The 22,773-nt window shown below is 39.7% G+C and overlaps 1 protein-coding gene across 2 annotated transcripts in view; it reads left to right on the forward strand.

Moving 5' to 3' along the window:
• The window catches only part of ADGRV1 (adhesion G protein-coupled receptor V1), a 524,455-nt gene extending 504,318 nt beyond the window's left edge, over nt 1–20,137 (forward strand). For both annotated transcript variants that reach the window (XM_073887989.1, XM_073887998.1), the window contains 3 exons: nt 6,059–6,250; nt 8,630–8,807; nt 19,700–20,137. In XM_073887989.1, the coding sequence (XP_073744090.1) occupies nt 6,059–6,250; nt 8,630–8,807; nt 19,700–19,818 (489 nt within the window). In that variant the 3' untranslated portion in view covers nt 19,819–20,137. The remainder of the gene's footprint in view (nt 1–6,058; nt 6,251–8,629; nt 8,808–19,699) is intronic.
• The last annotated feature ends 2,636 nt before the right edge of the window (nt 20,138–22,773 follow it).

Genomic DNA, 22,773 nt, shown 5'->3' on the forward strand with positions numbered 1-22,773 from the left:
TCTTTAAAAAAATATTTATTACAAAGAATTGAAAAAAGAATAAAAGTATAAAGACTAAAAACTTTTTTTTAAAGTAATCTCAACACCCAACATGGGGCTCAAATTCATGACCCCAATTTCAAGAGTCATATGTTCTGTTGACTGTGCCACCCAGGCACTCCAAGGTTAAAAACTATTTTAAAATCACTTCAAACTTCACCCATAAATAATCCTAATTAACATTAGGTGACCATAATGGAAACAATGATGGGCAGGAATTTTCCAAATTCAATAGCAAAAACCACAGATCCAAAAAGCTTAGAGAACCCTCATCAAAGAAAATTATACCTACATATATCATAGTCAGACTCTTGAAAATCTAAATAGGAAATCATGGGGGTACCTTGAGGAAGTGAATGGAACACTGCATACAAGAAAATAATGATAAAAACACTATTCTCATTAGAAATTTTGGAAACCAGAAGACAATATAATGATATCTTGGGGCTCCTGGCTGGCTCAGTCAGAAGAGCATTGACTCTTGATCTCTGTGTTGTGAGTTCAAGCTGTGTGTGTGTAGAGATTACTTAAAAATAAAATCTTAAAAAAAAAAAAAAGAAAAAGAAAATGTAATATCTTTAAAGTCCCCAGACAAAAACAAACAAACAGAAAACCTGCTAACCTAGAATTCTGTATCTGGTGAAAATATCTTTCTAAAATGAAGACTGAATAAAGACATTTTCAGGCAGATGAAAACTTGAAAGAATTTATTTCTAACAAAACTGAACTACAAGAAATGCTAAAAAGAAGTTCTGCAGGCTGAAGGGAAAAGGAAGTGATATAAGAAAAATCCACTTCCATAGAAAGGAATCAAGAACACCAGAAAGAGCAAATAAGGCATTAAATACAAAGGATCATTTTAAAAATCATTCCTATTATATACATAGCTATATAATTAAGTCTCTTTAAATACTATTCGCTGTTTAAAAATAAAAGTAACATCAAGTGAACATCATTCTAGACACCTTTCTAGGCAAACTAAATATTGGATATCTAGTTATAAATACATTTTAAATATGTGACCATATTAGAGTTGCTATAATGTACAAAACCTAATTTCAATTTACTTGAATTTGTCACAAGAAAAATTAAAATGGAAGAGGAATAATTGTTAAATTGCAAAAAATTATTCTACACCACAAAAGATATTCTGGGGGCACCTGACTGGCTCAGTTGGAAGAGCATGTGACTCTTAATCCAGAGTTTGTGAGTTCAAGCCCCAAGTTGGGCATAGAGCATATTTAAAAAAAAAGGAAAAGAAAATATGAACACACTAAAGGATTAGAATCACTGTTTTTTATTACCTAAGTATTTCAATTTTATAGTATTGATTGACTATCTGCTATAAAAAATGATAGAACCACCAACACTCAGATCTCCCATCTCCTCTCTCTCAAACTTAGGAATTTTTTTAGTTAATATTATGCTTTTTAAGTTGTCTAGATTTAACTTTCATTTGACCCTCTGTAATTCTCATAATTTTTTTCAATAATGGTTTTATATCTAAATGTATAGATACAGGTTTTTTTACATGATTCTTTTGCCACCTTTGTATTGAATTCTGTTTTTTCCTCGGTATGGGCAATTCATCTCTTTATTGGTCATATTTTATTGTCATATAGTTTGGGTTTCCCCCACCCAAGAAGATACATGGGTGCTGCATTGCCTGAATTTTTTTTTTTATGTTTGGTGATGTCAAATGCTATATTGGCTGGGTATAATATTCTTGGACCATTTTTTCCCTCAGAACTTAATAGATATTATTCCATTGTCTTTTAACACTAGTAGTCAATGTAAAGAAGTCTGAAGCTAGACTAAAATTTACCACTTATTGAGAGATTGGCTTTTTTTTCTACTTGAATATCTTAAAGTTTAAAACTTAGTAAGGCTACAATTTGGTATTAAGGAATCTATACCAGAATTTCCCTGGTACATGGTATTATACTTTCAAGCTGCAGATTCAGTTGTGTTTTTTTTCTTTTTCAGGAAACTGTTCTTATTATTAACAATATGGTTTTTTATTCATCTTCAGTTACATTCATTGGATTCCTTATTTCAAGGATAGCAATGAACAATTCTTGAGGTTTTTTTACCTGTCAGCTTCTTTAATTTCTTTAATCTCTGTCTTTTTCATCTTAATTCACTGGAATTTTATATTAGCAAAATCTCTTTTATTTTCAAGTTCTCTGAATCATGATATACCTCATCCATAGTTACTTCCAGCTACTGACAGCACAGTGGTTCAACTTTTGTGCCATACAGTGAGATGTGTAGGGGTCTGTAAGACCAATTCCTCATTGCCTATAGGACTCTAGCTTTTTATCCTTCAAATGTTTCAGTGCTGGCCCCACTATACACTTTACATCATAGTATCTAGACTGATTTAATTCCTTGTGTTTTAATGGCAGGCTAGGCATTATCACCTGAATGCTTTTATCATGTATGATTGGCCAAAACTCTTTGCCGAAACTGAAATAAATATTAGATACAGAAGTCATGCAGAGTCAGTATGTCAGATTGCTCAACACATTTAGCTCAGGATTGCTGAGAGCTCTTGTTGGGTGGGTCTGCTAATGCTCACTGGTGGGGGATGCAGTGTGAAGTCTGTCACACGAGCTTCAATTCGCTGTGAGTGCAGGATAGTGTTCAGAACGTGGGAAAGATGTTTCACTTTAATTAGAGACAAATTTAAAATTAAAGGAATGGGCCTCGGCAGCTGTTAAATGGGTTCATTGAATGCATTTAATATGTTAACCACTTTTTTTGTAACCTGAAAGAATTATGGGATGGGAGAAGCAGAGCAAAGAGGATTGCTGACTATAACAGCTTGTGTGCAGTTATAGTTTGAATACCTGGATTCTGCCCTCTTCTGAGATCTTTTTTACAAGTCCTGCAAAGGCTAACTGCTCCTGTTTGAGGGCTGTATCATGGTCCTCAGAGGGAGACACTCTCAGAGCATAGATGAGTTTTCCAAATCAGTGTGAAGCCCCAAGACTTCACTTCCTTCGGGGGCAGGCTGCTTAATCAACTTCCGGTTTTACCTAGTTCTCCTCTGTCAAATCTGTCTAATGGCAGTGTTGATTCTTTCCCACCCCACATGAAACTGATAGAAATTATTGAGGGGTGCCTGGGTGGCTCAGTCTGTCAAGAGACGGACCAGTGATTTCCACTGGTCAGAACTCAGGTCAGAACCTCAGGGTCCTGAGATCAAGCCCCGCCTCCACTGGAGCTCCCCAAGGAGTCTGCTTGAGATTCTTCCCCTTTGCTCCTCCTCCAGCTCACATGCGTGCATGCGCACTCTCTCTCTAGAAATAAATAAATCTTAAAAAAAAAAAATTAGATAAGCAGCCAAAATCTCCTATACTTATTTTGCTCTTTGATGATGTTAAGGGCATCTATTAACTCCTTTAGACATTATGATCTCATTTGTATCTCACTGATGTTTGCCAATAAGTTTAAATTCCTGAATCAAAAAATTAAAAATTGGCCATGGTGGGTATGGTTCATCCAGTTATAATCTAACTAAAGACTTTGAAAGCATTTTTCATCTTTGTAGTAGAAGATCCAACAAAATAATCAAAACAGCAGTGCACAGAAAGAATTTCCTTCACTCAGCCTTCCCTAAGTAAAGAATAGGAACAACAGGTGGATTATATAGGTCCTGCCTCTAAAAGAATTAACCCATTATTTTATAAGAGATTGTTGTCTTTGTGAGCAGCTTGAGAGTAGGAATCAGATGTTTTCTCTTTGCATTTCGGTGCCTGGCCATGCACAGAGTGGGTGGTCAGCATATTGGATTGAACACTTGAGATTCCAGATTCTCTCTTAAATTATTTCACAGACCAGCATACAAGGGAGAGCCTGATATTTAACATGCAGTGTTTGCAAAAGGAACTTGTTTTTACTCTGAGATCAGAAATCTCCACAGCTCAGTACTTTGGATAATGAAGGTCCCTTTTCTATATTTGCCCAGCCTGGGCTGGACTCAAGCAAATGTCACATTATCTGCATTTAAACATTCTTTTCTTTCCATTTTAACAGTGTTTATGTTTCCTGGGGTACATCTGAAAGATTCCAAGTATCTACTGTATATGTAAATATTCTTTTAAGAAAAAAAAACCCACATGTAGTTTTCACATGCAAGTTATTTTCAGCAGGCAGTTCCTTTCCTGCAGCACAAAAGGCTAGATATAAAAACAAACAAGAGAGAATGTGCTGTTTTAACAAATGGGTCCTTAGAGATGAATTTTAAGGCACGGTTTTGTTTCCTGATCTAGCTTTTACCCTATCACTTTGTAACACTTAGAGAAATCCTGAAATAAATCCGTGACATTCTCACAGTTTTAAGGCTGACAGTTTAATTTTTTTCCTGTTTTGTCTATTGCTGTGGCCAATGTAATTAGGTCATACGCATGTGAAAAATTACTTGTACAAGAAAAATTTTGGATGTGTATGTGTATTTTCAGGAAGATTTGTTTCTGCTAATGTTCACATCATCCTTTGCATGTGAAACTAATTCACTTACCCTACATAATTTAAAATATTAATGTTGAGTAAAAAACAAAACACCCTAATTCAAAAGGAAACAAATGTTTCTATTGTTTTATATTGTGGTTAGAGTAATTATATTTAGCAATATTTTTAGCAGAAAAACCACTGATTTTAAAACATATTTGTTAGTTATATAGATTGGATGCCAACTCTGGAAGGGCTCATTCTAACAGAAAGGGAAGAAAGACCTAATTTATGGCAGTATTCTAGAAATGGCAACGGAGCTCACATACTAGCATGCCCATCTTGCAGACTGTTCTTAAATTTCATTTTACATTAAAAATCTGTTGTAATTCTTACGCCTTGAATATTTTCTAGTAGGTTTTTTGCTATTTATACCAGCAGATAAAAGTTTCAAGTCCACGAGCATATTATTTGCTTTATTGCTTCCATACTCCTAGAAATGTCACGAAGCGTGGGAGAATGCAAACGTCACCAAATGAAGATAGTTATTTGTGTCTTATGAAAAATGTTAACATTAACTCCTTTTCTTCTTTAATAAGCTGAATGTCTTACTTTCATTTTTGTGGATTCGTTTAAGAATTTTAATAACTAAGGAGATTCTTAACTTGCTTCCAAAACTTAAACACCAGGATTAATAGACACAAAAGCCACAATTTAACATATTTTATTGGCTGAGTATAAAGGTCAAAATTACCAAGCATTATAGAAGCACCATTAGAAGTATACAGTAGAACCCTTGTAGAAATCATGAAGGACAGCCAGTGTAGGCAATGTCTGGAACACAAATACAAAATTCGAGTTGCTTTCTGTGACGGAAGCAGAGCAATTGTCAAGAGTTGGACTGGGTTGCGAAAGAATTTAAAGGGCCAGCAGATCTTTTAAGAACTTACAAGACAGCTTTGTTGTCTCCTGTAACATTCACTGAGAAGCAAGGCACGCTAAATATTAAGCAATCCACAGAATTCCCCCAAGTCCCTACCCAGTGATTGTGTTTTCAAATGAAATAGTGAGCCAGATAAACCAAATCAGAAGGCTCAATTAGGGCTGCCCTTCTGGGAGTCCACAAGGTGGTTGGAGCATTTAGTACCTCACTTAACCATTTTGCTACGAAATGAGAGTAAGTGAGATCAATGGGAAAAGAGTAGTTTTTTGGAAGGCAAGACGTTTGCTTTCTAAAAAGTACACGGCTAATTAGATATACTTCTGAAGTTCTGTTTCATGGATTAGTGGGGCTAGATTTCAGAGTCACTTGGGTTTTAATCAAGAAAAAAATGATTTTTTAGTGAGAGGGCAGTTTTCCCAAATAACGTTGAATAACTTTTTTTGTGACATTCAGAAATTAACGGTGGCCTCTTGCTAGACTTGTAACGTGTTCTGTATTTCCCTGCTTCAGGTAGAATTTAGAGACAGCTTGTAGAAAATCGGCTGTGCTTACAACCACGTTTATTTTTCAGCTGCGGTAGCCAGACTTCCTTTAACAAGCTAGTGTTATTTTCTTTTGCAGGGACTTTATGTTTTTGTGGTTTATTTCGTTCTACACAACCAGACGTGTTGCCCTATGAAGGCCAGCTACACAGTGGAAATGAATGGACACCCAGGACCCAGCACAGCCTTCTTCACACCAGGGAGTGGCATGCCTTCTGCTGGAGGGGAAATCAGCAAGTCCACGCAGAATCTTATCAGTGCTATGGAGGAGGTGCCTGCCCTTGCCCTTGCCCTTGCTCTTGCACTTGCTCAAACTCTTCCCCCCCTCCCCTGCCCCCTCCCTCCTTCCCCCCCCCCCTCAAGAAAGAGTGAAAGTTAAAAGGTACCATGTGACTTTTAAATCCCTTTCCTACCAACAGCCTCTGATCTGTGGTATTTGATTGGCTTACTGTGGTATCCTGCCTGTTATCTAATTCTTTTTCTTCCCTGTGCTGTGAGCTGTACCAACCAGAAGTTTGTACTGGGAAGTCAGTGCATAATTTGTCACCGCTTTCTTCAGAATCATCCGAATTTAACGTGGCAGTGACTGAATCTGCTTCAGAAATGGTTTTTTTTAATACTGTGCTCTTCCTAAAAATACTTCCTCAGCTCTCTTTCTTCACCCATCCCAATTCATTACTTCAATCCCAACAAACACTCAGTGAAAAGAAAATACGCTAAAACTCTTTTTAATTTAAATACCCGAAAATATTTTAGGACAGAAGCTTGGAAGAGGGCTTCAGCAGCACTACTAGAAAATCTATCTAGGATATCCTCTGTGAGATCCACCTCCCATTCCCCGTCGTTTCGCTTTCCTGTGTCTAAATCACAGTGCCACCAACCTGTCGGTAATGCTACCCATAGTATTGGGACCACTGCTTAGATTTTTTAAAACTACCTGAAAACATTTGTCCAGGAAGAGATGGTATGCAGGTCCCTGACCAGTTCTGTACTGCCTGAGGTGTGCTTGCTTACCATTCCTTACATAGCTCATATTGCCCTCTCTGTATTAAAGAGCCAAGGGGAGGAGTGCCAGGGTGGCTCAGTGGGTTAAGCTTCTGACTCTTGATTTCCACTCAGGTCATGATCTCAGGGTTGTGAGATCTGGCCCTGCATAGGGCTCCCTGCTGAGCATGGAGCCTGCTTAAGATTCTTTCTCTCCCTCTGCCCCTTCCCCCACCCTCCAAAAAAATAAGAAATAAAATAAAGAGCCAAGGGGAACAGCATTTGTGTTTGCATCCTGAAAAATGTCAGGAAGTCAAAGTGCATCTGTCTAAAAAGGTAATGGTTTATAGATAGTTAAATAGGTAAATAGGTAGGTAGAGAGAGAATCTTATCTGCTCAGTGATTTTTTTTGTCCTCCATGTTAATGTAGAAAGGAATTTTATTCATGTCAGGTTAAAATTAAGGTTAAGTAGGTGATCACAAGTCAAGTACAACATTTAAGAATTTTAAGAATTTTAGTATCCCTAAATGTTTAGAAATCTAATACCATTTCTGTATCCCCAAAGTTCTTAAAACAGAATTACTTTCACATCATAGTTGATACCGATAGAAATGGTTAGTTTTAGAACTAGCAATTCAGGAGTGAATCTTAAAAAAATTTTTCTGTCTTTTTGATTGTTTACCCAATCTAGCATTTGTCTAGATCTGAGCTATATGATAGGCATTAGCCATGTGTGGTTATTTACATTCAAACTAAGTAAAATTAAATAACATTTAAAATTCAATTCATCACTCACCCTGGCCACATTCAGGTGCTCAATAGCTACCTGTGATATCGGTAGCTGCCATAATTCGAGATATTCAACTTCTTAATGAAATATTTTAAGGTTTAATCTTCTCTCAAATGATCTCCACAGTCCTCAGGTCACTTTTCTCAGTACAAGGCATCCCTGCAGTCTCCCAGAAAACCTTGTGTTGGGAGGGAGCAGCTGGGCCTGAGCCACTCCTTGAATGTTCATGTGGGGTGTTGCACAATGGCGTACCCTTAAGTGTGCTCTGCATTCCTCAGAGGCTTGGAATTGGCCTTGATCCAGCTGTCTGTTGATGAGGGACTATCAGAGACATTCTAGGAAACCCTGCAGAGAAGGGAAGGCATGAGGAAAGGAAGGACTAAGGGACTGGTTATCAGTGACCAAGAAGGACATGAATATATTTAATTATTTCAGGTTAGAACCATCTTTTAAATCATTTAATCCAATGATTATGTGAATCTTTATTTTATAACTGGAAGTTTTACTTCCCCTACCCTATTTTATCCACCACCCCACCTTCCTCCCCTCTGGTTCTTAAATTCTTAACAAATTTCTTTACATACAACCTACAAAAAAAAAAAAAAGCATTGTTTGGGTTAAAAAAAATAATTTTCTTTCCCCACACATGATAGTATCGAAGTCTACGAGTAATTCTGATAGAGAAATTGTTTAGATTCACCAGACTGAGTTGTCTCTGAGGACCAAGGGTAAAATTAAAGGTCTTAATTCTAAACAGTTCAACAGTACCTTCACGTGTTCTGTGTAATGAGAATGTGGTGATAAAGTAGATATCAGAGTAAAGATGTATGTATTGATATTATTGTTTCCATTGCTCCCCACCCTACCCCAAAAAGGTGCCAGCTGACTGGGAGAGAGCATCCTTCCAACAAGCCAGTCAGGCCAGCCCTGACTTGAAGCCAAGTCCTCAGAATGGCGCCACGTTCCCTTCCTCCGGAGGATATGGCCAGGGGTCACTAATAGCCGACGAAGAGTCCCAGGAGTTTGATGACTTGATATTTGCATTAAAAACTGGTATGTGTGAACCCACAAACCACATTAGAACTAGGCACTCTTGCTATGCAGCAACTTATATCTTCTTCCCATGAAGTTGCAAAAGAAGTACAGTCAGTCCTCCTTAGCACATCCTGATTCTCATGACCCATTCCTAATCCCAGCCAAACTTTAAGATATTTTGTTCTTGGCACCAAATATAACACAACCTAAAAATAATTTACAATTTGCTCTTAAGAGAAAGGCCTACTCTAACTAAATGTAAATATCTCTGTCCTGGGATCTTGATATAACATCAAGATACCATCGAGACGAGTTCAGTATTGTAAGACGATCTAGTAGGGATCTCTCAGAGAGTTTCGTCTCTGACCTGCCAAGGAGACATGGCACTGAAGCAAAAAATATCAAAGGCAAAATAATGGGCCACATGTAGTTCTACCGTTTTCCAAGCACCATCATATATCGTATTTTACTGGCTTCTCCTACATGTTCAACCCCACTCAACCTGTGACCCTGATGGATGGTTGTTTTCAAATCAAGTATGCAGAGGTTTTTTCTTTTCTTTCCTCTTAATTTTTTTTTTTTAATTAAGTAAACTCTACGCTCCAATGTGGGCTCGAACTTACAACACTGAGATCAAAAGTCACATGCTCTACTAACTGAGCCAGCCAGGCGCCCCTGCAGTTTTTTTTTCTTTTATTTTTTTCCTCAGAAAAATCTCAAACTGCCACTGTTGTAAAACTTTTAGTGAACTTTTCGTTCCTCGATGTACAAGCAAGCAAGAAGATATGTCCATACTCAGATGAACCTATTAAGATAATTATTCAAAATGCATTTTACTGTATATACCTATATTAAGAATAGTGGTTGGCACTTGGTAAAACTTGTAGATATTGTTGGAAAATTAAATGAATGAATGAATGAATAATGAAACTTAGAGTTTACTTGGAGGAATAGACATTCACACAAACATGACATAAGAAAGAGTAAGTAAGTAATGAAAAGAGTTATTGAAGAGATCAAGGAAATTTTTTTGAACCCTCTCAGTTGATTCTTGAAAAATATGTGGTTTTAAATAGTTAAAGAGTGGAGGAAAGGCATTACAGACTGAGGGAGTAGAATCAGCCGAAGTCCTGGGCTTACAGGTGCATGGCTTATAGGTACTTGGAGAGAAGCCGCACTGCAGTGTGGCTGGGTAGATGGGGAGTGTGCGCCAGGCAGCTGGAGAAAGGCCTGCAAGGTAATTTACCTGCATTGTTAATAATTTACTGTAGTTCCCCAACTGGGTTTCAGTGAACAACCTCCTTGTGATATTTATAGTCATCCTCAATGGGAGGATCTTCTGACTGAGTATATTTGGGAAACTGCAAAGATTCACAATTCACATTAGCATTTAGCAGCTCTAAAAAGTCCTAGAGTAAAGAAACCCACTTCACTTAATTTAACCTGGTGTTTCCGGAACACATTTAGTAATAGATTCATTTTGTGGGAACAGAACACTTGCTGGTATTTTACATAACATTAAAATGCTATTCAGAAGCCATGCTAAGGAGTGGGATTTTTATAGAACCTAGTGAGCCATGGAGGTTTTTGAGGAGAGGAATGGCATGTTCCCACTGGTTTTTGAGACAAAATAACTCTTACAAAAGCATGAAGAATAAATTTAGAAGCAAAACCAGAAAGGCTGGGAGATTATTACAATTGTCCAAGAGAATGAGGTTCGGGCCTCAGATTCGGGGAGCAGAAATAAGAAAGAGAGATGAACACAAGAGGAAAGCTGAAGGAGCACTAAGAGGACAGTCAGCAAAGGCTCCTGCTTCTCACTTCGGTGGCTGAGGAATTGTATCAAGAGCATTTGTTCATTCCTGTGTTTCAGGGGGAAACTGATGAGTTCAGATTTGGAAGTATTGGTTGTTAAGCCTGGGGGCTCTTAAATATTCAGGGTTGAAGGATCTTAGCTAAGGGTTCAGGGTTGGAGGTATTGGTTTGACATGCATCAAGGCAGAGACTCTATTCAAAGCTGTGGGGATGGATGAGTTTGATCTTGGGAGAGTGAAGGAGAGAGAAAAGAAGAAAAGAGAAAAAGAAGAAAAGAGGTGAGGAAGGGAGGGGAGATGGAGGAAGGGCAACAAGAAGAGCATCCTGGATAATATCTCCTTTAAAGAGTGAATAGGGGCACCTGGGTGGCTCAGTTGGCTAAGCGTCCAACTCTTGATTTCGGCTCAGGTCATGATCTCAAGGTTTTGCGATTGAGCCCAGTGTTGGGCTCCGCACTCAGCGCAGAGTCGGCTTGAGATTCTCCCTTTCCCTCTCCCTCTGGCCCTTCCTCTACCCCCCTCTCCATGCTTGCTCTCTCTCCCCCCACCCCTGGAAAATAAATAAATAAATAAATAAATATATATATATATATATATATATATATATATATATATATACACACACACATTTTTAAAGAGTGAATAGAAGAGGGTCCCATGGAGGAAACTGCAGCATGGTGAGAAAGAATAAAGAGAGAGAAGGTTTCATTAAGGAGGAAATGAACAATTTCCTAAAATGCTCACTAGTGTTAGGACTAAAACGGGGCTTTCAGATTACTAGTGATTCTCAGGGAAGATTATGTCCCCAGCACTACAAAGTGGCCAGTTGTTGATGTTGGGACACTGGAAACATAAAATGAATTCTTGCAGCATAATTAAATTAGATGTGGGTCCTATATATGTAACAAGTATTAAATGCATTTGGTTCAGGAATGTATGGAATGACTTGCTTACTTATAGAGGAGTTTAGCATTCCTTGGAGCTCACTAAACTCGTTAGGAAATAAATACTTAAAAAGACCGAAATAACAGTCTCTAACATTGGTTCTCTCTATTTTTAGAAAAGGTACTATAATAATCAAGCACCACCCCCAAGACACTTCATCATAGAATATGGTCAAATCAAAGGAGCAGTTCACATGCCATTCCATCTACAGCTGAATTTACAGTTGACACATAGGCCCAGATTTGGCCCAACAGAGGATTATGTTTGATTCTCATAGCATTTTAATGTTTTTTAAGCCCAAATTTCAGAGATATCCCAGGGCACTAACAGTCTCAGTAGTAGAGCATGTGACACTTGATCTCAGGCTTGTGAGTTACAGCCCTACATTGGGTGTACAGATTACTTAAAAACAAGACAAAACAAAACAAAAAAAACTTAAAAAAATTTTAGAGCTATCCCATAAAAACCCAGAATTTCTTTTTTTTTTTTTTTTAAGATTTTATTTATTTGTTTGACAGAGAAAGAGATAGCGAGAGCAAGAACACAAGCAGGGGGAGCAGGAGAGGGAGAAGCAGGCTTCCCGCCAAGCAGGGAGCCCGATGTGGGGCTTGATGCTAGGACTCTGGGATCATGACCTGAGCCGAAGGCAGAGGCTTAATGACTGAGCCACCCAGGCACCCAAAACCCAGAATTTCTTAAAAAAAAAAAATCTAGCACAATCTTAAAATCTCCTTGATTGGAGTTGAGTAATGTCTACCCCTCTGGACAGAGCACGAGCTCTTTGATTTGTCCAGTGCTCCCCAGACCTGTGTTGCTGGTCTATGCTAGCTGACCTGGTCTCCGTGACATTCGGGTTTGCAAACCTTGATATATCACAGGTCCATTTTAACCATTGGCCCCTTCAAGTCTGGTACTGGGAACAGTGGGTCTTCTAAGTCTTTTCATTTAAACCCTTAGACAACTTTGGAAAGCTGTGTAACCTTTTGCATATATTTAATAAACATCTAAAGATTTTCATCATAAGTTGAAATAGTATCAAATAATGTAACTTCTACTGTATTATAAATTTTAGTGTTTAAAAATGAAAATTTTACATTATTCTTTTAAACTAATTCAAAGGAGTCTAAATATCATAGCAATTTGATATCCATTATTATTCATCTCTTTTTCTTAGATTTTATTTATTTATTTGAGAGAGAGAGCAGGGGAAGCGACAGAGGGAGAGGGAGAGAAAGAGAGAGAATTTCTAGCAGACTCTGAGCTCAGCATGGAGCCTGACTCGGGGCTAGATCCCACAACCTTGAGATGATGACCTGAGCCGAAATCAAGAGTCAGACACCCAACCAACTGAGCCACCCAGGCGCCCCATATTCATTTCACTTTTAAAATACATATGGAGCAGACTTTTCTCTTACAACTGGAAATTTTACATCATTGTCTTTTCTCCTTGAACTTATATTTCCATTCCACTCCACCACAGAATTTTATCCTAATGTAATATATTTTATGCTTGAAATTCATTCAGTCTTCACTCACTCAAAACAACTTCTCTCCAACCAACATGTATATAAATTGAAACTTAAAGTTTTCCTGTGACCATAAGGCTATATATAAAGTGTTGAAATTTTCTTTTTTTATAATTATCATTATAATTATTATTAGTCTACAATTGAATAAATCAACATTAATTTTTAAAATATTAAATGTTTTGAGGAGCTCCTGGGTGGCTCAGTCGGTTGAGCATCCGACTCTTGATTTCTGCTCAGGTCATGAGATCAAGCCCTATATGGGGCTCCACACTCAGTGGGGAGTCTGCTTGAGATTCTCTCTCTCTCCCTTTCCTTCTGTCTCTCCTACCCCACCCAACCCTGAGTGTTCTTGCATGCTCTCTCTCTAAAATAAATAAATCTTTAAAAAAAAAAATAAAACATTAAATGTTTTGCTAAGTAATTATCAAAAACTCACCAGAAGAGTACACATGCGAGCGCTTGTCTGGCTCAGCCAGAGGAGCATGTGACTCTTGATCTTGAGGTCATGAGTTCAACCCCCATGCTGGGTGTAGAGATGACTTTTTTTTTTTTAAAGAGTTTATTTATTTATTTGAGAGAGAGAGAATGAGAGAGCACGAGAGGGAAGAGGGTCAGAGGGAGAAGCAGACTCCCTGCTGATCAGGGAGCCCGATGCGGGACTCAATCCCGGGACTCCAGGATCATGACCTGAGCCGAAGGCAGTCGCTTAACCAACTGAGCCACCCAGGCGCCCGGGTGTAGAGATGACTTAAATAAATAAATAAAATTTTTTTAAAAAAAAAAAGCACACATAGAAGTTAAAGATCTAGGAATACATTTTCTTAAAGTTGTTCTCATACCACCCTGGACCCTTTGAAAACCTTCATGTACCAGAAGTTAAAGGAATCCCATTGCTTCAGATGCTTTATAAAAGAGTTCAGAGGCACTGACCTGGAGCATTGTGTAGTATTAGATTATGAGGTGGGATGGCCAGCTGAGTGGCTAGATTTTTACGTTGATCAAAAGCTGACAAGATTCTAGAATATGTTAAGGTTGGAACATATTGGGCTTAGAAACAGGATTTTCTTCACAGAAGGCTTCTCCCAGAAAGACTAATCTGATTCCCTGTCATCCCTTAGCTTCCTGGTTTTACCTCAGGCCAAGGACACAAATGCCAATGCAAACATTTCCTTATCAGAAACTTCAAATGATTTCTTTTTCAGTCAGAAGAAAATAAATGACAAGTCCTTGAATAGAAATGAAAACATTCGGAATCAAGGCCCAAATACTCAAACTCCTCTAAGAACCCATTAATAAATTTCTCTTTCAGATAGATCACATAAAACCACAATGACTTATTTAACTTCAAAAACTTCTAGAGACCAGTATGCTAAACAAAATTAAATGGGCATCAAAGTGGAAGAGCAAAATTTGGAAAGCTTTTTTTTTCTTTCTGAAAAAGATTGAAGGAGAATGATCTTTGTATCACTATCACATTGGAAAAAATAATAGGAATGGGCCGTGGGATCAGAGAGCCCTGCGTCGACATCCTAGGTCTGCAGTCTACTATCTGTGTGATTTTCAGCAAGGGACTCAAGGTTTCAGTTTCCTCATTTAGCAAATAAGAGTTATTATAATTAGGAGCGCCTGGGTGCCTCAGTCAGCTAAGTGTCTGCCTTCAGCTTGGGTCATAATCCATAATCTGCTTCTCCCTCTGCCTCACCCCCAGCTTGTGTTCTCTCTCTTTCTCTCACTCACTCTCTCAAATAAATAAATAAAATCTTTAAAAAAGATTGAACATTTTCATGGAGTTTAGAGATTGTTAATGTAAAGAAACTATCAGTATCTGGCAGAGTTGAAGTTCAGTAGCTCATTGTATATATTATTTGTTGGGTTCAGCTTATTGTTATGCTTAAAAACTATTTTTTTTAAAGATTCTATTTATTTATTTGAGAGAGAGAGATCACAAGCCGGGGGCGGGGCGGGGCGTTCGGGAAGGGTAAAGGGAGAAGCAGACTCCCCACTGAGCAGGGAGCCCAATGCAGGACTTGATCCCAGGACCCTGAGATCATGACCTGAGCCAAAGGCAGACTCTTAACCAACTGAGCCACCCAGGCACCCAACTTAAAAACTATTTTAAATGTTCGTAATGTATTCTGAAACACCTGGTGTTCATCGCACCATGACTAGTAAGTGAAGTAGAAATGGGGGTGGGGTGTAGGGGCTGGAATATGAGCCAAGAAGGTTTGCAATGTATTCTACAGACAAAGTTGAATACTCAAAGACTAGGGCACAAGGAAGTAACACAATTAGAACTGCCACAAGAGGCAGTATGGTGTAGAAGAAAACACCTTACATTTGGGGTCAGAAGACCATTGGATATCTGCATTCTGTGACTTCCGTGCTGTGAGACCTAGCAACTCAGTGAACACGTCTGATTCCCAGGCAATCCCTGCATCTGTAAAACAAGACTAATAATCATCCCTTTCCTAACTAAAGCGTGTTAAAATGTTGAAGAAAGGAGAGGCACTAGACGAATGTAAAATATCACTTCTGGTTCCTTTGCTGTTACCTTTCTGTCTGTTATAGGGAAAAGTAACTATTACTACAGTTACTGGATTTTTCTTGAATTTTTGGCTTAAAATTTAAGCAGAAAAAATACCTTTAAAAAAAATCAGGATACTTACTGCAGAACACCCTCCCAGACCATTTATGCATTACAGAGAGACGAGAGGGGTGCCTGGGTGGCTCAGTCAGTTAAGTGTCTTCCTTGGGCTCAGGTCATGATCTCAGGGTCCTGTTATCGAGCCCTGCGTCAGGCTCCCTACTCGACAGGCAGCCTACTTCTCCCTCTCCACCGCTTGTGCTCTCTCGCACATGTTCTTGCTCTCTCTCTCAAATAAATAAATAAAATCTTTAAAACACAACAATAACCCCCCCCAAAACACCAAAACAAACAAACAAAAAAAACCAAGAGCAAGAAACCTGGGGCTATGCTCCCAGTCTGTCGTGTTACTACCATGTTTAATATGGGCCTTTTCTGAGTCTCAGTGAGGGATTAACATTTGAGTAATACGCATTTATTTCAGCTGGGCAGAAACTGAGAAGGAAGAGGAGCTGGGTCTTGTAGATGTGGTAATTCCAGGGGAGGCTGTATCTAGCACTTCCTGACATTTCACAGGGCTCTAGGCTACTAAACAAGCTGGTGACACCCCTTACTTGTAAAGCTGCACCCCATGTTAAACCTTCCAGCCCAGTTCAGTCTGTCCCTCGCTGTCTGCTCAGCAGGCTTCCAGCACAGAACTTCTTTCCAGCATGCTTTGTCAAGATGGCGGGCAAATCCGTCTGTCTTCCTAATGAGATTTGGAGCAGGCAGACACGAAGTCAGTGGGAGTTGATGATGCTCGTTCACTCATTAAGCCCACTCTGCCCTGATGGTAATGGTGCTGTCCTCCCTGCTTCTCTGTAGTTGATTCCATATTGGGCAACTTTGTTATGTAGCCCTTTTGTTCCTCCTCAGCTGGATTAAGCTGCTGCTGGCCTCAGGGCCCCAGTTACATTCTCCTTAGAGAGTGGCCAGTGTCTTTCCAATCCACTGAGGTTCTTCCAAGTGGGACAGTTCCCCTGTTCCTGGGACAGAGAAGCATGGGCCTTTTGTCCTTCTGAGACATAGTTACTTTCAGGGGCCAAGCAAATACCATGAGTGATTCAAGAGGGCTGGATGAAAACAGGAGCAAACAGAGGGTAGTGCCAGTTCCATGTTTTTGGCTTTTTTTTTTTTTTTTTTGCAATCCAGAAAATGCAGGCCTAGTGTTGCCCTCTGCTTTTTCAAGAGAAACCAAAAATCTGATTTTTTTTATATTAAATGTCTTAATTTTGGCAACTAACTAAATTTTTAAAAATACTGTCATTGGCAATATTCTAGTTCTTAACCTAAGGAAAGAGCCCATGGGTGTTTGTCACACATTTTGCTCCGTGACACGTATACATTATCTGGGGAGATACCATATAATTTATCATCCAAACCAGGGCAGTTTAAGAGAATAAAGGGGGGGGCGCCTGGGTGGCTCAGTCGGTTAAGTGTCTGCCTTCGGCTCAGGTCATGATCCCAGGGTCCTGGGATCGAGCCCCGCATCGGGCTCCCTACTCAGCGGGAAGCCTGCTTCTCCCTCTCCCACTCCCCCTGCTTGTGTTCCCTCTCTCTCTGTCTCTCTCTCTGTCAAATAAATAAATAAAATCTTTAAAAAAAAAGAGAATAAAGGGGATGTGATTCACATGTTTTTCAGGTATAAACTAGGACTTTTTCTTTTCACATACTGTGTCCCCCACCTACCTGTTTTGAAGGAAGGTGCAAGAACGATCTATGGAAGGGTGTGAAAATGGGCCTCAAGGGATGGGCAGGAAGACACTCAGGCTGGAATTAATGTGGCACATGCAGGACCAGACAAGAGAGCTGACCACTTGGAGGAAGCTCTCCAACAGGCCCGGGTTGAAGTCTGTCTATTTGGTGAGGCAGAGCCAGATTAGGAAGTGTGCTGAAAGCCAGTGCAGAGGGTTCCAGACCTGATGCAGTTGGCCATAGGGGAACTGTTTGTTCTTGAGCAGGAGAGGACGTGGAATGCAGAATGGATCCGAGGAACAGAACAGGCAGTAAGGCTTGGAGGAGACTTTGGTAAGAGCTAGAATGCAGAGCATAGTTTATTAATACACTCGGCAAACATTTACTGAACACCCACAGTGTGCTGAGCACTGTCCTATGAGCTAGATGATGTAAAGATATGAGGGACATAATGCAATGAGGGAGTCAGATGTTTCCAAAGAGAATCGTCATGTTTCTTTGGGTAGCAGAGGTAACAGCTGAGGTGATATTGACAGGAAGAATGGGGGTGACCAGATTAAGGAGGCGGGGGGTAAGATGAGCATATCAGGCAAAGGTGGAAATAGCGAGACGTCATGCCAGAGAGCAAGCGGGGGTCAGGCGGATGGTGTGGGCCTGGAAGCAGGGCTGAAGACAAGGCCTCCAGTGGTGACCTGGGAGGAAGAGATTCAGGAGGAAGCACGAGAGTTCTCTGGAAAAAGCCAGCAGATCAGAGGATGAGATGGGCAAGTGCAGTGTCTCAGAAGCAAAGGGTGGAGATGGGGTTTCAACAGCAGCCTTTCCCAGAGAGGTTGGGAAAGAGGGACCCAGAAGAGGGAGGGCTTGGCTGGAAGAAGGCAGTAGTGGGCTCCTGCTCCCATCCCCAAATAGGTTAAGAAGAGTCTAATTTGCCATCTTTGCACAGCTACCGACTCTGCAGCCCTGCCTTTCTCAAACAGAAAGGGAAATCTCAGCCACCCAGCAACTGGTTTTTCATTTGCCTTCTTGTTTGCAGAGTCTAGTGCCCCATAGAGGGGGAGGAGTAGGAGGGTAATCTCTGGCGATTCAACCCAGCAGCGCACCCTGTGACCACATCCCCGTTCTGTGTGTGTGTGTGTGTGTGTGTGTGTGTGTGTGTGTGTGTGTGAGAGAGAGAAAGAGAGTGTGTGTGTGTGTGTGTGTGAGAGAGAGAGTGTGTGTGTGTGAGAGAGAGTGTGTGTGTGTGTGTGTGTGTGTGTGAGTCTGTGTGTGTGTGTGAGAGAGTGTGTGTGTGAGAGAGTGTGTGTGTGTGAGAGAGAGTGTGTGTGTGTGAGAGAGAGAGTGTGTGTGTGTGAGAGAGAGTGTGTGTGTGTGTGTGTGAGAGAGAGAGTGTGTGTGTGTGTGAGAGAGAGAGAGTGTGTGTGTGTGAGAGAGAGAGAGAGAGAACATGAGAGTCTGTGGTCCTCTGCGCATTAGAGAAGAAAACGAGGTATTACTCTGTTACAGAGTTAAATTCTCTGAATTATTCTGAGCTGTAAAAAGAGTAGTGAATAGTGGAGCTTCCTCAAAAGAGAGATTCTGGGCGCTGTCTGTAATTAACAGCCAGGCTTGTGGGATTTGTGTATGGATCTGTTGTGGTACTGTGTTACACCATTATTTTTATCTCGGGATCAGATAGGAGTCGTTCGAGCCGGGGTCTTCTGGGCACTGATACGCCAGCATGTGTTGTCAGTGCATCTCTTTCTTCTCAGATCGCTGCCCACAGGGAGTCTTAGCTGAAGGACCTACTAGGTTCAGTACACGTGGGGTTGGAGACTCAGGTTTCTAACAGCAAACGCTACCCTCCTGCTGAAATATTCTCATAACCTGCCTGATCTTTTTTACTTTAATAAGCTCCCAGTTGAGAAATGCTGTTCTTGGAGTACGTTACACATGTCAACCAGGTAGAAACAGAAAAGGTTGAGAACCCAAACTTGTGTCTTTAGAAATTACTTTTCACTTCAGAAACTACCAAAGGGAATTTAAACACAGGCTTATAATTGTTAGGTATTAATAATATTTAGTCAAGGGGCACCCGCCTGGCTCAGTCCGTAGAGCATGCAACTATTGATCTCAGGATGGTGAGTTCAAGCCCCTCTTTGGGTGTGGAGCACACTTAAAAAAAATAATGATGATATTTTTTCAAAATGTATAGCTCACTATTCACCAATATAATAGAAATAAACACGTGTCAGCTTGATGTAACTTGACCCTTAATTCACTGCACTAATGGTTGGGAGTTTTGTGTTTATTCTTTTTCTATTACAGGTGCTGGTCTCAGTGTCAGTGATAATGAATCTGGTCAAGGCAGCCAGGAGGGAGGCACCTTAACTGACTCCCAGATCGTAGAACTCAGGAGGATACCCATCGCCGACACCCACCTGTAGCACTTCAGTAACAATTAGAATGATACTTTACTATTTGTATTGGCTTTGTGCTAAACTCTGTAAGTTTTATACACACAGCTATATAATAGGAACCTATGATTTGTGCTGGATGATTAACCCAGAAGTGATTGTTGTGTTTGGAATTTGAACTACTTATCTTTCTGCAACCTGAAAATTCACTGCGGTAATGAAAGACTGGATCTGTTTATATCAGTTATATAGGATGCACATATTCCAAGAATAGTAGTTGTTTTTTAATCATCTGACATGGCTAACATTGTTTAATAAAAGTAATAATCAATAAAAACAATAGAATCCATTTGACATCACGCAAGCTTATTATTTACAAGGAAATGTTGTGCATGAGCAAAGAAACACACTATTATCTCGATGAGATCAAGCGCCCTGTTTCTTCCAGTATGGATACAGTTCATCCAGATTTAAGACCTCACAAGCTTCTAGAGGACTTTCATTCCTAAAAACTATACAATTTATTGTCTGTTGAAGATTCTGCACCTATGTGTTGATGGGGATACTGCAGTTCCATAGTCTTTCATCCGAAGTATGTATTTCTGCTCATTATGAAATTAGGGATCTGAACATTTTCCAAAATAAATGTTCTGTTCCAAGTTAAAAATAACCACTACATCAAGCACTTGAGCACAGCTGAGGAGAGGGGCATTCAAACAGTGTGGTTTGTTTAGGACAAACATTTCTTGGTTTCGATTTTTCAGTCTTTATCTCAGAATGAGAAATCAGAAAGTCTATTCCAGAACGAACACTGTTGTGTTCGGGATGATTTTATTGACTATGGTTCCAGAAGAATCATTAGGAACAGAACACTTTTGTCTTAGGGAACACTTTGTGACCTTCTGTTTTTGAATTCCTCAGTATTTTCAAGAAAGTAACATCTCAAGAAAAAAATTAAATAAAAAATAATTATCTAAGACAAAATTTTTTTCTGTTAATAATTTCCTTTAGAGCCATAATTAAAACATTCAAGTGCCCTGTACTCACTGTTAAGCCTGGCTTTATTCTTTACAAAACCTGAGCAGCATTATTTATCTCAATAAATTATTAAATGACTCTTCTCTTCCTGTTAGTCCTCCCCGACTCCTGTCTCCTCTCTCTTATATTGAGTGTTCATGGGTGGATTGTCATTGTAGGTAGAAAACAAAAGCTGCACAGCAAAATCAAACAGCGTGACAAACAAAGCTCCATCCTTGGTGGAGTTTTAATCCTTTTTATGAACTTTAGAAATGGTGGCAAAAAGATTGCATTTACCTTAAGTGACAAATAAGTTAGTTGTCTCACCCGACAGCATTGCTCTGTATGCAGTCTGTTTCATGATAGGTAGAAGGAACTGAGGAAATTGGTTATAATATATAACATTTACGAGGAAAATTTTAAAATCGGTAAACATATTAAAATTATTAAATAGATTTTAATGAATTGGGGACTTAGGTAATGATCATAGAAATGTGAGATGTCATTGTGTAGAATCCATGAGTCATCTTTTCCCCACATAACTAGATTCTTATTTGTCACCTAAGGTAAATTCAGTCTTATGACCACCATTTTTTTTATCTTTAAATTTTTTATTTTTATGTTAATCAACATACATCATTAGTTTTTGATGTAGTGTTCCATGATTCATTGCTTGTGCATAATACCCAGTGCTCCATGCAGAACGTGCCCTCTTTAATACCCATCACCAGGCTAACCCATCCCCCCACCCCCCTCCCCTCAAGAACCTTCAGTTTGTTTTTCAGGCTCCATCATCTCTCATGGTTCGTCTCCCCCTCTCATTCCCCCCCCTTCATTCTTCCCCTCCTGCAATCTTCTTTTTTTTTCTTAACATATATTGTATTATTTGCTTCAGAGGTACAGATCTGTGATTCAACAGTATTGCACAATTCACAGAGCGCACCATAGCACATACCCTCCCCAAATCTATCACCCAGCCAGCCCCTCCCTCCCACCCCCCGCCGCTCCAGCAACCCTCAGTTTGTTTCCTGAGATTAAGAATTCCTCATAGCAGTGAGGTCATATGATACATGTCTTTCTCTGATTGACTTATTTCACTCAGCATAACACCCTCCAGTTCCATCCACGTCCTCGCAAATGGCAAGATCTCATTCCTTTTGACTGCTGCATAATATTCCATTGTGTATATATACCATATCTTCTTTATCCATTCATCTGTCGATGGACATCTTGGCTCTTTCCACAGTTTGGCTATTGTGGACATTGCTGCTATAAACATTGGGGTACACGTACCCCTTCGGATCCCTACATTTGTATCTTTGTGGTAAATACCCAGTAGTGCAATTGCTGGATCGTATGGTAGCTCTATTTTCAACTTTTTGAGGAATTTCCATACTGTTTTTCAGAGTGGCTGCACCAGCTTGCATTCCCACCAACAGTGTAGGAGGGTTCCCCTCTCTCCACATCCCCGCCAACATCTGTCATTTCCTGACTTATTAATTTTAGTCATTCTGACGGGTGTGAGGTAGTATCTCATTGAGGTTTTGATTTGGATTTCCCTGATGCCGAGCGATGTTGAGCACTTTTTCATGTGTCTGTGGGCCATTTGGATGTCTTCTTTGGAAAAATGTCTGTTCATATCTTCTGCCCATTTCTTGATTGGATTATTTGTTCTTTGGGTGTTGAGTTTGATAAGTTCTTTATAGATTTTGGATACTAGCCCTTTATCTGATATGTCATTTGCAAATATTTTCTCCCATTTTATCGGTTGTCTTTTGGTTTTGTGGACTGTTTCTTTTGCTGTGCAAAAGGTTATCTTGATGAAATCCCAATAGTTCATTTTTGCCCTTGCTTCCCTTGCCTTTGGCGATGTTTCTAGGAAGAAATTGCTGCGGCTGAGGTTGGAGAGGTTGCTGCCTGTGTTCTCCTTTAGGATTTTGATGGACTCCTGTCTCACACTTAGGTCTT

The sequence above is a fragment of the Callorhinus ursinus genome, unplaced genomic scaffold (assembly GCF_003265705.2).
Source record: "Callorhinus ursinus isolate GAN/ISIS: 27379988/994484 unplaced genomic scaffold, GSC_fseal_2.0 scaffold3, whole genome shotgun sequence".
NCBI lineage: Eukaryota > Metazoa > Chordata > Mammalia > Carnivora > Otariidae > Callorhinus > Callorhinus ursinus.